General features: G+C 44.6%; 1 protein-coding gene and 1 pseudogene across 1 annotated transcript in view; both read left to right on the forward strand.

Moving 5' to 3' along the window:
• The window catches only part of DCUN1D1 (defective in cullin neddylation 1 domain containing 1), a 29,088-nt gene that overhangs the window by 7,414 nt on the left and 6,214 nt on the right, over positions 1-15,460 (forward strand). The window contains exon 3 of the mRNA XM_088456367.1: positions 11,209-11,377. Coding sequence (XP_088312493.1) covers positions 11,209-11,377 — 169 coding nt within the window. The remainder of the gene's footprint in view (positions 1-11,208; positions 11,378-15,460) is intronic.
• On the forward strand, positions 1,750-4,115 carry LOC148477679 (uncharacterized; annotated as a pseudogene).

The following is a 15,460-nucleotide window of genomic DNA, read 5'->3' on the forward strand; positions in this document are numbered from 1 at the left end:
GCTAAATCAGACAGCAGCTGAACCAGATTGGGCCCGATCTCTAGCAAGATCGGTAGAGGGCCTTACAAAAGCAATGTCCCAGGCACCCTCTGCATCTACTCAGGTCCTTAGTAAAAGGTTGATTCATAATCCCCTACATTGGGATGAATCAGACGAAGAGGATGTTCAAGACCAAGAGGAGGGTGAGGTGCAGGAGGAGGAGGTTCAGATTACTGAGGAATTTTAACCTGCATCACAGGGTGTAGAGGCCTTGATTACAGCAGTACGCCAGGTGTTACATGTGAAGGAGGTAGAGGTAACTGCAAAACCGTCTATTTTTGGTAAAAGGGTTAAGCAGTCCGTTACCTTTCCAGCATCGGAGGAGTTGGATGATATTCTCTCTATTGCATGGAAACACCCAGATACGAGATTTCAAATGAACAAGAAATATCTCTCTTATTACCCCTTTCCGCAGGACAGTAGGAGATTGTGTGAAACTCCTCCTGCGGTAGACCCATCAGTAGCCCGTCTTTCTAAAAAGACAGTACTTCCAGTGCCGGGGGCTATTGCGTTAAAAGAGACCTTCGACAGGAAGCTGGAACAGACATTAAAATCCCTATACACTGTAGCAGGGGTTTTGATGCGTCCGGCTCAAGTCTGCTGTTGGGTGAACAAAGCCATTGAGAATTGGGCTTTGCAGGTATAGAGGAAGGGATTAAGGGCCTGATTCAGAGCCGATTGTAAGCGGCCGCTTGTCCGCTCCGAGCGATGTTTGCACATCTGCGCATGCGTATGGGTCATAAAGCGCATGCGCCAACCAGTCAGTGCGGTCGATAATCGAGCGCTCGCAAAATAGCGAGTGCCTGCTAATTTGAGTGACAGGATGAGGCGTTTGTGGGTGGTAACAGGGGAAGGTGCTTGAAAATGGGGAGTGGTGATCCAAACGCAGGCGTGCCAAACGGTCAAAACAGGTTGTTTCTTAGCCTGAACTGTTCGCATGATTGCGGTAGGAAAATCCTACCACAAGCACTGCGAGCAAATCAAATAAATAGCGGAGATGACGTAGGATGCGAGCGGCCAGGGGGCGCCTTTACAAAATAGCGAGCGCATGTTTCGTTCGCTCGCTCGGACATAGAGGCGTCAACAGACCACAAAGAGCGAGCGGTCAATTTAAATAGCCGGCCCCTTTTTCTGAACGAGCGAGCACAAATAACGTCCGGCTCTGAATCAGGTCCTAGGTCCGGTGCACAACCCGATGACCTCATTCAATTAGCTGATCAGATTGCAGAATCAGCTACATTCCTGGGGGAAGCGTCTAAGGACATTTGCAGTCTATCTGCCAGATCTTCAGCATTGGCTGTGTCAGCTAGAAGTGCTCTGTGGTTGCGTCAGTGGCAAACAGACGCAGAGTCTAAGAGAGCGGTCAAAGCCCTTCCTTTTACAGGGGAGGTTCTTTTCGGCTCGGAATTAGATAAGTGGATCTCACAAGCTACAGGTGGAAAGTCCACTTATTTACCATCTGCTACCCCTCCTCCTACCAAAAGACCCTCGGCAGGTCCGTCCTTTTGGTCCTTTCGTGCCCCTGGGAGATTTTCTCCAGGGGTACCAGAGGCCGGGGTAGAGCATTGTTATCAGCTGCCTCCAGCTCACAGCAGGATAAAGCAGCTGCAAAGCCCACGGCATGACGTTCTCCCTTCTCATTTGGGGGACCCCAGAGTAGGGGCTCGGCTCCTACGTTTCAAGGACATTTGGAACCAGTCTTGTCAGGACGCCTGGGTTCGGGATGTCATTGTTCAGGGACTAAAGCTGGATTTCAGAATACAGCCTCCCTCTCGTTTTTTCAAGACTGGTTTACCTCAGGTTACAGAAAACCGTGTAGCTATCCAGGAGGCAATACAAAAACTGTTATTGTCTCAGGTAATAGTAAAGGTTCCATCCCACCAGATATGTCAAGGGTTTTATTCCAGTTTGTTCGTAGTGCCCAAGCCGGACGGCTCCATGAGGCCCATTCTCAATCTCAAGGAATTAAACCCTTATCTGCGAGTCTTCAGATTCAAAATGGAATCTCTCCAATCCGTGATTGCGAGTCTTGAGAAAGATGAGTTTTTAGTGTCCCTCGACATAAAGGATCCTTATCTCCATATACCGATATGGCCCCCTCATCAGGTTTTTCTTCGTTTTGCAATACTAGGCTCGCATTTTCAATTTCAGGCCCTGCCTTTCAGTCTTTCGTCAGCACCAAGGGTGTTTACAAAGATTATGGCAGAAATGATGACCCTGCTGCATCGTCAGGGTATTGTCATTGTTCCATATTTGGACGATCTCTTGATAAAGGCTTCGTCACGTGATCGCCTGTTAAAGGATATTCATCTAACGCAGAGTGTTCTCTTACAACACGGATGGATCCTACATTTCAAGAAATCCTCCCTGATCCCCACACAAAGCCTGCTATTTCTGGGAATGATACTAGACACAAGGGAACAAAAAGTATTTTTGCCCCAGAACAAGGTTGCCCCCATTCAGCACCTGGAGCGCATGGTTTTACAGCATTGCTGGGTGTCTGTACATCTCTGTTTCCGTCTTCTCGGGAAGATGGTAGCAGCTTTCGAGGCGATACAATACGCAAGATTTCACGCCCGAACCTTTCAGTTAGATCTTCTTTCCCAGTGGTCAGGGTCCCACCTGTTTCTACATCAGAGGGTCCTTTTGGCGCCTCAAACACGAACATCCCTCATATGGTGGCTGAATTCCTGTCACCTGTTGGTGGGAAGAAGATTTGCGATGTGGGATTGGATACTCCTCACCACGGACGCAAGCCTGAGAGGGTGGGGAGCAGTGACCCTGGGAAAGCATTTTCAGGGGCACTGGACTCAACGGGAAGCAAGACTATCCATAAATGTGCTGGAGTTGAGAGCCATATTTTATGCCCTTCAGATGGCGCAGCCCATATTGAGGGGTCAGGCGATCTGAGTTCAGTCAGACAATGCCACGGCGGTGGCATATATAAACAAACAAGGTGGCACAAAAAGCAGAGCCGCTATGAGGGAGGTAAGCAGGATTTTGATATGGGCAGAGGAATTCGCAATAGCAATTTCTGCAATATTCATACCGGGAGTAGAGAACTGGGAGGCCGACTACCTCAGTCGGCAGAACATCCATCCGGGGGAATGGTCCCTAAATCCTCAGATATTCCATCAACTGACTCTGAGGTGGGGCTGTCCGCAAGCCGATCTCATGGCCTCAAGAGTAAATCACCAGTTACCAGTCTTCTTCTCCAGGACAAGGTATCCTCAAGCTGCAGCGGTGGACGCACTGACAGCTCTGTGGCCTTTCCATTACATCTATGTCTTCCCTCCGTTTCCTCTCATTCCACGCTTGCTCCAGAGAATCAAGCGAGAAAGAGTCAAGGTACTACTGGTAACACCAGATTGGCCCAGGCGAGCGTGGTACTCGCAAATACAAAATCTGTTAATAGACGAACCATGGCCCCTACCCCTTCAGGAGGATCTTCTTCTGCAGGGGCCGTTCGTTTATCAGAACTTACGGCAGCTTCGTTTGACGGCTTGGCTACTGAAAGGGCTGTCCTCAGAAGCAAGGGAATCCCGTCCAGCGTGATTCCCACTATGATGCGGGCCAGGAAGGATGTCGCCTCTCAGCATTACTATCGCATATGGAAGACTTATGTTGTTTGGCGCGAGAGACGTAATTACCCTCCAGCAGTTTTTAGGACATCACGTCTCCTCCTTTTTCTTCAGGCCGGTCTAACAGCGGGCCTTCGTCTAGGTTCCTTAAAGGTACAAATATCTGCATTGTCAATTTTCTTTCAGAGAAAATTGGCCTTGCTTCCAGATGTTCAGACCTTTTTACAAGGAGTCATCAGAATTCAACCTCCTTTCGTACCGCCCACTGCACCTTGGGATTTGGATTTAGTTTTAACGTTCCTTCAGTCTGAAACCTTTGAGCCTTTACACAGGGTAGAGATGAAGTATTTAACCTGGAAGGTGGTTCTGCTGTTGGTGCTTGCCTCAGCAAGGCGAGTGTCGGAACTCAGTGCCTTATCCTGTCGTCCCCCTTCCTCATTTTTCATGAGGATAGGGCGGAGTTACGCACTCAGAAATCTTTTCTTCTCAAGGTAGTGACTGCTTTTCATATAAATCAGCCGATAGTGGTCCCGGTTTTCAAAGATGATTCTCCAAATTCAAAGTTATTGGATGTAGTCAGGGCTCTTAAGATTTACATGGACCGGACGGCTTCCCTCCGTAAATCTGACGCTTTATTTATTAGGTTTGATTTGGCCCGTCCAGGTTGGCCGGCGTCCAAACAAACCATTTCAAGATGGATTCGCCTGGCTATCAGACAGGCTTACGTGGTGGCTTCCAAACAACCACCTAGTACCATTACCGCTCATTCAACGCGCTCGGTAGGCCCTTCATGGGCGGCTGCTCGGGGGGTTTCATTAAACCAACTTTGCAGAGCAGCTACTTGGTCGGGAAAGCATACTTTCCTTAAGTTTTATCGATTTGATACTTTTGCGGCCTCCGCTTCTGAGTTTGGCCGTGCAGTATTGCTGGGTTCTCAGCGCTCTCCCACCTGGGATGTAAACTCTGGGACGTCCCCATTGTATTGTGACTCCAGTGTCCCCTAGTGGATGAAGGAGAAAATAGGATTTTGGTACTTACCGATAAATCCCTTTCTCCGATTCCACAGGGGACACTGGACACCCTCCCTGCGCTGTTCTTTTCTGCAAGATGCTACAGTAGTTGAATTAGGTCGTTTGATTGGCCTGTTACCTTTTTTCTTTCTGTGTATGATGTGTTATTTATTACATAGATGTAGCTATCGCAGCTTTTCTGTCTCCTTCTCCTTACTTCCAGCTCTCCTCGGGCACAGTTATTTTTAGACTGGCTTGGGGGGGGGTTAGAGGGGGAGGAGCTAGCTACAGTTAGTTATTTTTTTTAAGGTGCCAGCTCCCGGTTAACCCTCTCCTATACCTATTGTTTTGAGACTCCAGTGTCCCCTGTGGAATCGGACAAAGGGATTTATCGGTAAGTGCCAAAATCCTGTTTTTTCAGGGAACAAGTAATGGGTTAAGAACTTGCTTCTGTTCTGCAGCAATGAAAAAGAGACTTGCCAGAACTGAACTGCATTTCATGGCAAAACACTTAGTAAATAGACTACTGTAACATCACTAGCTGCCATATATGGAGGCAGAAGCGTGATGGTCTGGGGCTCTTTTGCTGCAACTCCATTTGGCAACTTGCTGAGAGTGTCCGGCACTCTGCAACAAAAGGGCTACCACCACAGCTTTTGCAGCCCCTCTGGTCTATGCCTAGTTGATCAAGGGTTCATCCTACAGCAAGATAATGACCTAAGACATACATCCAGGCTATGTCAGAACTAAAAGACTTGAAATCATGGTATAGCCAGCATAGTCTCCAGATTTAACTTCTTCAAGCTGTTTTATGATGAACCAGACAAAAGGGTGAAAGCAAAGCAACTTACAAGTGCAACACATTTGTGGGAACTTCTGCAGCAGAGTTGGGAAGAACCTCCCGAACAGTCTTTGTTTTCCATTGTAGAAAGAATGCCACAATTGTGTTAGGTGGTTATGGGGCATATGTATCAAAGCTTGATGAGATAAAATTGTGAGATATAGATCACCAACCAATCAGCTCCTAACTATCATTTTTTAAACACAGCCTGCAAAATGTAAGTTAGAAGCTGATTGGTTGGTCATGTATATCTCACAAATTTATCTCACATCAAGCTTTGATACATATGCCCCTATATCTGCAAAAGATGGATAATTTGAAGAGTCAGAAATGTAGTTAAATAAAATTATTCTATGATTTGTTTACCGCCTTCCTTTTTGATATCCATTCTTCAGTGAGTCATTGCAGGTGGATCCATACAGTGATCTTGTACTTGTTTTTCGAATCTCTACATCACATCAACATATGCTGATCCTTGCTTTGAGAAGTCACTGTTTTCTTCACAACCACCAACGTGCTTCATATAAATATCTGCTATTCCTTCCAGCAGTCCACAATATTCACCCACAATTAAAGCACACTGCAACTTAGTTTATGAATGTATTCCAGTATCTACTTCAACCTCTTGTTTCTTGTGATTTCAAACTTTGATCAGGAAGGTTAACTTTTTGTCTCATCTGGGTGTCCAACATGGCATCATATAAGTGAAGTTATTGTTTTGACATTTTTATCATATTATTTTTTTAGTTGCTGTTGTTCATGGTTGGTCGCTGCTGTGTTATCTTTTTGACTGATTTACTTTGATTTTATTTATGCTAGCCTCGTGACTTTTAGTAGTGCTAGCTTTCTATAAGTGAATATATATATATATATATATATATATATATATTTATATTATAAAAGCGGCACACCCAGACTGAAAAAAGCAAATAATGACCGGTGCTTACTGTTCAACTCACCCCGTCATCAGGACACATAACAAACAGTGAAAAATTACATACATTTATACTTACAGACAGGTGCATAGGTCCCGCAGCGTGCAGCCCGTGTCTCCGGCATTCTGCTTCCGGTTTCAGCAATGACATCACACCGGAATTGACGTACACTGGGTACTGGGACTGACACAGCTGTTAGGAGGAACAAAGAGTGTGCTAAGACTGAAATCAGATGTCTTCAAAACAGAGAAAACAACACAAATATAAAAAATCTATTAATAAACTTAATTTTATAGTACATTATATAAAAAATTGTGAAATGATCTGTTAAAAATATATATCTGTGTACCAAACACCATAATCAATGTATTAAAAATAAAAGAAATGAAAAATGAATCAAAAGCGACATCTTGTGGTGAAAAAGAATTATCCACAAATATTATGTCAACTGTATATTGATATAATGACAAAGAATCCATAATTAATAAACAAGTGTAAAAAAAAGAATAATAAAGACATACTAAATAAATGTGAAATATGATAAACACAGTATACATTTTAGCTGCCAAAATTGGATTTTGTATAAATATTACTTTCCATTTTTAATTATTATTAACTATTTTTAAAATACTATGTGTCCCTTATAACTGCTCTACTTATAATTTAAAGAAAACAATTAAGATTTAAAGCCTAATTTAAACCATGAGGACTTACTGTGTTCAAGATAAAAATCCAGTGACTTTCAATCTGAAGTAATCTCCTGGATCTGTCACCTCCTCTGATGGTTCAAGCTACACGATCTATCTATAACGCAAAGTGGCCATGGTGTGGTTGGCCTCCACAAAATGACGGTTCACTATTGCCTTGTAGAAGAGCCGCTCTGATGGCCGCACTATGTTGGGCCATCCTCTCCTTAAATTGTCTCTCTGTCTTGCCCATGTAGCTTAAGCCACATGGGCAAGGCAGAAGATGCACAACCAATTTTGAGGTGCATGTCAAGGAGTGCTTATTATAAAAGAGTTTCCCAATATATGGGTGAAAAAATTTATCACCAGGAATGAGAAAGAGCTGCAGGTGACACACCCCAAACATTTATGACAGCCAGGTTTTCTAGAGCGAAAATTTAATTTGGATGGACCCAGATCTGTGATGTCTGCGAACTAACATATCTTTAAAATTTGGGCCTCTTGTATAACTGGGTAACAGTTTACTATTTTTTAACAACTTGAGTTGTGGGTCAGAGATAACCAAGGGCCATACTTGTCTAGCTCGTTTAGTAATCTCTTTACTTTTGTGATTAAAACAGTTTACCCAGGGTAAACAATCCTCCTTGGCCCTGTTTCTGTTCTTATCTTGTAATATATACATTTTAACCCTAACCCTCTTCTTAGTCCCTAACCCTCCCCCTGATGCATAACCCTAACTGTCCCCTTCAGCAGCCTAACCCTAAAGCTGGGTATACACTCGGACGGCGGATTGGCCATCCCGCTGATCTGCTGTCCTATTTGACGATTGGTAAGTGCATACACACTTGCCAATCGCCAGCCCGATGTGTCGTGTCTGCCCAGTTGTGATGTTAGTCACATTCGGACTCTGCAGCACATACACAGCAAAGTGTGCCGATATATTGCAGATATATCGGCCATTAGCTGTGCTGCACAGCTGTAGCATTATGTCTGTGAATGACATTGTTCACAGACATCTCTCTGGTACACAGCATCTGATGCACACACTATATATCGGCCCTTCATTACCCAACATTACCCTCCAACAAGTCCCTAACCCTAAATCTAACCGTAAAAATCCTGAAACACATTGTCAACCTTTTTTTTTTTTTGTAGACCATTTGCATGTCAACCTTTTGACCATGTCGACCTTTTAACCTTATCTGCCCTATGCATTGTCGACCTATTAAATGTCTACTTTCTGGTGTCTATCTATTGACCGTCTATGTAGTTACTGTCTATTTACCATCCAGGTACCAAGCAACCAACTACCAAATTATTGTTCATGTAACTATCAGTCCCACCTATGAGTGAGTGATCGATAACATCCATGGTCTATTCCAATTTGCTTTGTGCTGATGCAGCTTTTTTCGGGCTTTAGTTCACCACATTTTTCAGGCCATCCTGTAACCTAAATTGTACGATTATAAGATTTACATATCAGCTTCCCAGGCTTTGGCTTTCTTTTTTATTTTCTTACTTGTTCATGTCAGGTCTCTGCAAAATCCAATTGCTAGGCCTGTATCCGTCCAGCCCAAGTCTTTAACTCCAGTGGTGGATGCACTGGTGAGACAGTCTGGTAGCTAATCAGAATAAATTGACTGCACTTTGACTTGCTATCAGACTGTTACTCACAGTACAGTACTCATCTTGTTATAAGTACTGTACCACGGCAGCAAACTCAATAGCTTTCTACCCTCCTTATCAGTTCTAGAATCCACCTACCTGGCAGGTGGGCAATTTTTTTCTGAACATTTTTTTTTTTTATTGACTTCTGTTTTGGACCTGTTCCCTGACTCTTTGCCAAGCCCTATTACATGAATATATTCTATATACCCTAATAGTAGTTCTTAAATACAGCAAAGTGCATATTCTGGTTTGAATTATTTTTATCCCTTTAATGGAAGCTATTTGAGCAGGATTCTTATTGCTGTTGTCTCGTGCTTGTTTAAATGTTATAATCATGTTATTATATTGCACTGTATATAATAACTTTGTACAGCTCTGTGGAAGATATCAGAGTTTTATAATAATGGTTATACTAGCTACTATAACTCACTTACATTGTGTCAGTGTGCAGTAAGCACTATGGACCTCATTCAGAGTCGGTCGAAGCGGCCGCACGGTCGTACGCCACCGATGTTCGCTATACTGCGCATGCGTAAAGTTCGCAATGCGCGTGCGCAAACTAGCCGCTACGATCAGAAATTTATCTCTCCTTGAACACAGCCAGGTCGGTAGTTTGAGTGACAGATTGAGGCGTTTGTGGGTGGTAACAGGGGAAGGTGCTTGAAAACGGGGGAGTGGAGATCCGAACGCAGGCGTGCCTAATTATGCGAACGGCGTTTAATGGGAGTGCATACTGTTTATGGGAGTGCATAATTAACAAAGTATCGTCATGGCACATGTGACATGGGAGGTTTTTACACTGACATTATCGTAGAGCTTAAGAGAGGGTATGGTCGACCTTAAGCTCTACGACCAGTTCCGATGGTTCCCGATGGTCTCGATTAATCATTATATGCCCGGAGATGACGTGTAATGCGTACGAGAAGGGGCGTATTTATTTGTATTCCGGCCCCTTCCTCCCCTTGGTCGGCCAGCTACCGATCCGAACTTAGGGACGCAACTTGCGAGGGAATCATTTACATATCCGGCCCCTTTTCCCGTGCGGCCGCTTCGACCGACTCTGAATGAGGTCCTATGTCCTCTGGCGTCCCACTGTTTTGTCACATAATATAGGAAAATACAAAGTCACAAACTTATTATGCAAATCTAATAATAAATAATTGAACAGATCCTATTTGTCTTACAGTTGCTGTTTCTGGTATTTGTTCACTGGACGTCACATTGTTACATACTTCGTGTCTGGGCTCTTACAAATATACAAACTGTCTGCTATCATTTGAACTTGTATAAAGCTGGGTACACACTAGGCCAGCTCACCGACCTATCAATGATTGGTAAGTGTATACACACTTACCAGTTGTCTGCCCAATGTGCCAGGCTTGACCGCTCAAATAAACTGGCATTTTTAAATTGCCTGCCCAGTTGAGCTGATAATCGCCACAGGGTTCCTGCAGCATGTGTACGGACGATCAGCAGGTTTCCCATACACACCACCAGATGACCAATATATCTTTCAGATATATCGTCCATCTGCTGTGCTGCACAGCAGATCGGATATGTCTGTGAATGACGACGTTTACAGACATATCCGCTGTACACAGCCGGCGATGTACTATAGATCTATCGCCCAGGCGATAAATATATCAGTGTGTACCCAGCTTAACTTTAGCTGCACGATTTTTTTTTTTCAGTAGCCTTTTATCTGATTGCATTCTTTTGACTTATGGCGCCCATCCATCAGCGATGGATTGCCACGATCCCGCGATGCTCCAACCCGGCATCGCAGAAATCCAACATGTTGGATTTTGCCGATCGCGATCAAAAAATGATCTTGATCATCAAATCGCCGACATTTAACTTGGGAAATGTCTGCGATCCGGCAACGGATCGCAGAACATCGATGGTGGAAGGTCGGCGTTTCCACACGGAAACGCCGGCACTTCCCATCGCATCGCCGGATCGCAAAAACCTGTCTCTGATGTATGGCCACCTTTAGGCTGGGTACACTTTAGAATGATGTTTATACCAGCCAACCCAAAACTCGATGGAACGATATAATGGTACACACTGCACGATCCTGTGTACGATCGCACGATCCACCCTGCATGCCGTCTTCAGCGACGTTGTTCCATCTGCAGCAAAGCCGACTGGACGTCGTCGCTGACGACGTATGTGCACGCAGGGTTGTACGTACACATTAAACAATATGTCGTTCCGATCCGTGTTGGAACCATATATCGACCAATATATCATCTATTGTGTACCCATTCAACCAACCTTGTTAGAAAGAATGGATTAACTCTTCTATATGTAAAACGCTAGGAAGCTGACTAATAAAAAAGCAACTTGAGTCCTATTAAAGACAAATGCTATTTTAAATAAAATTATTATTATGAACAATACGGTATTCTCATTCCCCTTTTATCTGTTTTCTTTTTTGCTGTGTAGACCCTCAGGATGAAAATAAAATTGGAATAGACGGCATCCAGCAGTTTTGTGATGATTTGGCACTTGATCCCGCCAGCGTCAGTGTACTACTTATTGCATGGAAATTCCGAGCAGCCACACAATGCGAGTTTTCAAAGCAAGAATTCATGGATGGTATGATAGAATTAGGGTAGGTGATTTGTTAAATAGTAACCTATGATTAAAAATTGTTGTATTTACCTTGTTTGGGTTACCTCAGTGTGTACGAAATATGGATTTATCATCATATCGCCGAAGCTTAAAGGGGATGTAAAGCCACTTTTGAACATGTGTAAACCTCGAAATGACTGAGTTTGTATTTAAAATATAGGTAATGTGTTTTGTGTGAGCACAGTATGCTGGACACTTGAGATACTCAGGGGGTCAAAGAATTGGAATTGGGGATATTCCCCAACATTGCAACGTTCTCGATTTAGAGAGTAGGGATGCTCAGATTGTACATCCGTCAAAGATGTACAAGTCTACACATGTTTCTTTTGTCTACAGTTGAAATACCATGTTTAAAATTATTATTCATTATATTCAGCGTTCTATACAGTATTGGCACTTGTAATAATTACAATTAATATATATATTATACAAGAATATAGAGATTCCTTACCATATGAAGTTATAACATAAAGAAAAATGTGAAGCGTGAGATACTAGTTTTGTGCAGTTAAAGAGAGATTTACGTTTATATGTAAATTTGATGGACAGTTTTTTGATAGGTGTGGGAGCAAATTCCTCCTGATTCAGTGCCCAGAGAGAAAGGTACAAAGTGCATCTGCTTTAGTTCAAGAGCTACAACGAAAATGAGGGTCAAAAGCAAATTTGTAGGAAGTGCAAATGAAACTGGTTGAGTTAAGTAATGGAGCGTACAAACTGTCAGATTTGTCAGACTTGTCAGATTTGTCAGATGAACGATTGAACGATTAAACGATCTGAACGATTTGAACGATTTGACCAAAGTTTTGAACGATTTGAACGATTGAACGATTTTTGACTGCATTAAAATGAATGGAATCGTCCAAGTCTGACTGCAAACCCATCAGATGTCAGATATCGTTATCTGACAAACGGGAACGCGCATCGTTGATCGTCCATCGTTCAGGCATGTCAGATATGAACGATTTTCCTTCAGATATGAACGACTGAACGATTTTTAAATCGTTATCGTCCATATCTGAAGAAAAAATCTGATCGTGTGTATGCACCATTACCTGTATGTGTTCAGCATCCCGGCGGTCTGGATGCTGACGCTCCTGTTACCGGCGTCAAAATCCCAACGCCGGTCAGAAGCCCAGTGCCGTCATCCCGACCGACGAGATACCGAAGGTAAGTATCGGGGTGTTAGGGGGGGTTAGGTTTAGGGTGCGGGGTTAGGCAATAGGGGCAGGGTTAGGGTTAGGCACTAAGGGGTTAGGGTTAGGCATCGGGGAGGGGGAGGCTAGAGTCAGGCACTGGAGGGGGTTAGGGTTAGGCACCAAAGAAGGGGTGGTTAGTGTAGGGATAGGGGGAGGGTTAGCATACCGACCACCAAGTGTCGGTATGGTAACCCTTTCGAGATGACGACGTCGGGATTCTAACTGCCGGGATCCCGAGCGCCAGCATCTCATACCGACTCCAAGTAACCATATCTTTTGGATATACTTTTATGTGTCTTCAAGTTTGTTAAAAACCTTATGAAATTTCCTAAATTAATTGACTGTCATAAAAGTTAAGTTAATTTAACATATACTAGTGGCTTTGCATCCCCTTTAATCATTTTTCTTCTTCCTCCACTAGGGGGCACAGGGATAATTCTGGGTATAGCCTGGAGAGGAGAGTCTGGGCCCCAAACAGTATTGGTGCGTACACACTTGGCGATTTTATTGCGCGATTGCACGATTACGACATCGTAATCGTGCAATCGCTCAGTAATAGTGCACTATAATGCGCGCTCCCGCTGGTCGTTTCCGACATTGTCCATCGCCTGAACATGCAGGCCAATCTGCCGATAATGACAGATTGGCCATGTTCAGGAATGATGGAGTGTGCCTGCACTGAACGACTGATAGTTCAGTTTAGGCACTACAGGGGATTAGGAATGAATGTACGATTACGCACCTTAACTAATTTTCTTCCCAGCAGCCCCAGGGCTCCCTCTCCACTATACCCCAGCCACAGGCCAGACAGTTTGAAGTTTGGGAGCTGCTTTTAAGTGGTCCCCCAGTTACTTTTTTTTCAGTTGAGAGAAAACAAGGGAGCGCTTAAGTCTATCATTAAGACCCCTGAAGTTCCAGGCCAGCAGACGGAGCCAACACACACCCCCTCTACCATCACTATAATACAACCATGGCATCAGGATAAAGGAAACTACCTCAGCGGAGGTGCGGGCACCACAAAAAGTCGCAAATAGCCAGCCCTGCATACCACAGAAGAAGAAAACATGAAAAAAGGATGATTCATGGTCTTACCTTGTTAAATACTTTTCTTCGACACCATAGGGGGCACATGGATCACTCTGGGTATAGTCTGGAAAGGAGAGGCTGGGCACCAAACAGTTACTCATTTTCTTCCCAGCAGCCCCCAGGCTCCCTCTCCACTATACCCCGCCCACAGCCACAGGCCAGCCAGTTTAAGTTAGCAAGCCAATGGCAGGAGCGTGGAGAAGAAGAGGGAGACAGAAGACCGGAACACACCCAGAACAGGGGCGGGGGGGGTGATAAAAAAGCTAGAATTAAGCTTGACACATTATGTAATTCTAAAGGTTCGGGTGGTTTGGCCCTTCCCTACTTAAAGTTGTATTGTGTAAACTCGGGAGCGGTTGCTAGATTGTTGGGGTGGTATACAATCGGCTTCCCGACTGCTTTATCCCGCTGTGGGATGAATGACTGGCGTCTATATCTAGACGCCTGTCATTTCCCCGACGCCGAGAGACCGGCGCCCGGCATCCCAATCGAAGGGATGCCGGGCGCCGTAGGGGGCAGGGTTAGGTTTAGGGCACCCGGGGGGACTTAGGGTTAGGCACGCCCTTGGGAGGGTTAGGGTTTGGCTAGGGGGAGGGAGGGTTAGGCTAGGGGAAGGGAGGGTTAGGGTTAGGCACAAGGGGGGAGGTTAGGGTTAGGCACCCCTAAGGAGGGTTAGGGGGGTTAGGTTAGATTAGTTGATACTTACCTTACCACGATCGGGATTTCCAGCACTGTCGGGCTTCAGCTGCTGGGCTCTGCTGTTTTGTCGGGCTGCCGCTGCCGGGACTCGAACTCCCGGCCATGCGGCAGCCGAGATAACATACCGATTCTGTAAGGGTAGTACACTGGAGGGGTTCCTGCTGAGTGGATGGAGTCTCCCCTTACTTAAGTTTTGTTGACGATGTCTAGATCGTCCAATGTCGCTCCACTGATCCGACAAGCCTTGCTCTTATGGCGTTTCTCACATTCTCTCCTTGGGGGTGTCGGAGTTGTCCCTGATACTCCGTTGTGGTTCAGTGGGACCTTCTCTGATCTGGGCACGATGAGTACTGATAACTTTTGGATTAGAAATGGTGCTGTTACCATTGTACAGGGTTACCATGTTGACCATCTCAAATCGTTACGGGATTTTGGACTTCCTCAAACAGCCTTTCGTCGTTTTCTTCAAATTTTCATGCTCTATCTGCCCAGTTCAAGGGGAACTAGCCACAATTATGCGATTCCCCACTACTACTTTTCAGAGAGCTTTTCTAAATGAATCTTCTCTTTATATTACAGTCTTAAATATCTGTTCCTCCCGGATGGGTTACTGCCCTTGAAGGTAAAATGGGAGGTTGATATCTGTGCCCTGTCTAGCGAGGACTGGGAACAATAGGGACGCCACCGCTTGCATTTGCTTCCAACAAATTCATTTATATATCCTACACAGAATATGTTACTCCCCTGTATCTTTACATGCACTGTGGGTCTCCAAGCTGACTGTTTGTCCCAAATGCCGTTCCACTGATATGGTTCTGGCATATGCTATGGAAGTGCCCAGGTGTCCTTCAGTTTTGGACAAGAATTTGGGATTGTGTAATAGATACTGCTCCTGTTATCCCCCTTTTACAACCCAGGATTTGCCTCTTTGGTATTGTGCTTGAGAAGGCTTTTCATAATGTTTTATACAAATATGGTATGTGTCTGAGCACTCTGGCTAATGTTGTGATAGCTAGAACTTGGCTTGTGCCGGAATCCCCTTCCCTACATATGTGGCAGGCTCTTGTTAATGACACTGCGGG

The sequence above is a fragment of the Taudactylus pleione genome, unplaced genomic scaffold (genome assembly GCF_031769625.1).
Source record: "Taudactylus pleione unplaced genomic scaffold, aTauple2 ptg000702l, whole genome shotgun sequence".
In the NCBI taxonomy this organism is placed as follows: domain Eukaryota; kingdom Metazoa; phylum Chordata; class Amphibia; order Anura; family Myobatrachidae; genus Taudactylus; species Taudactylus pleione.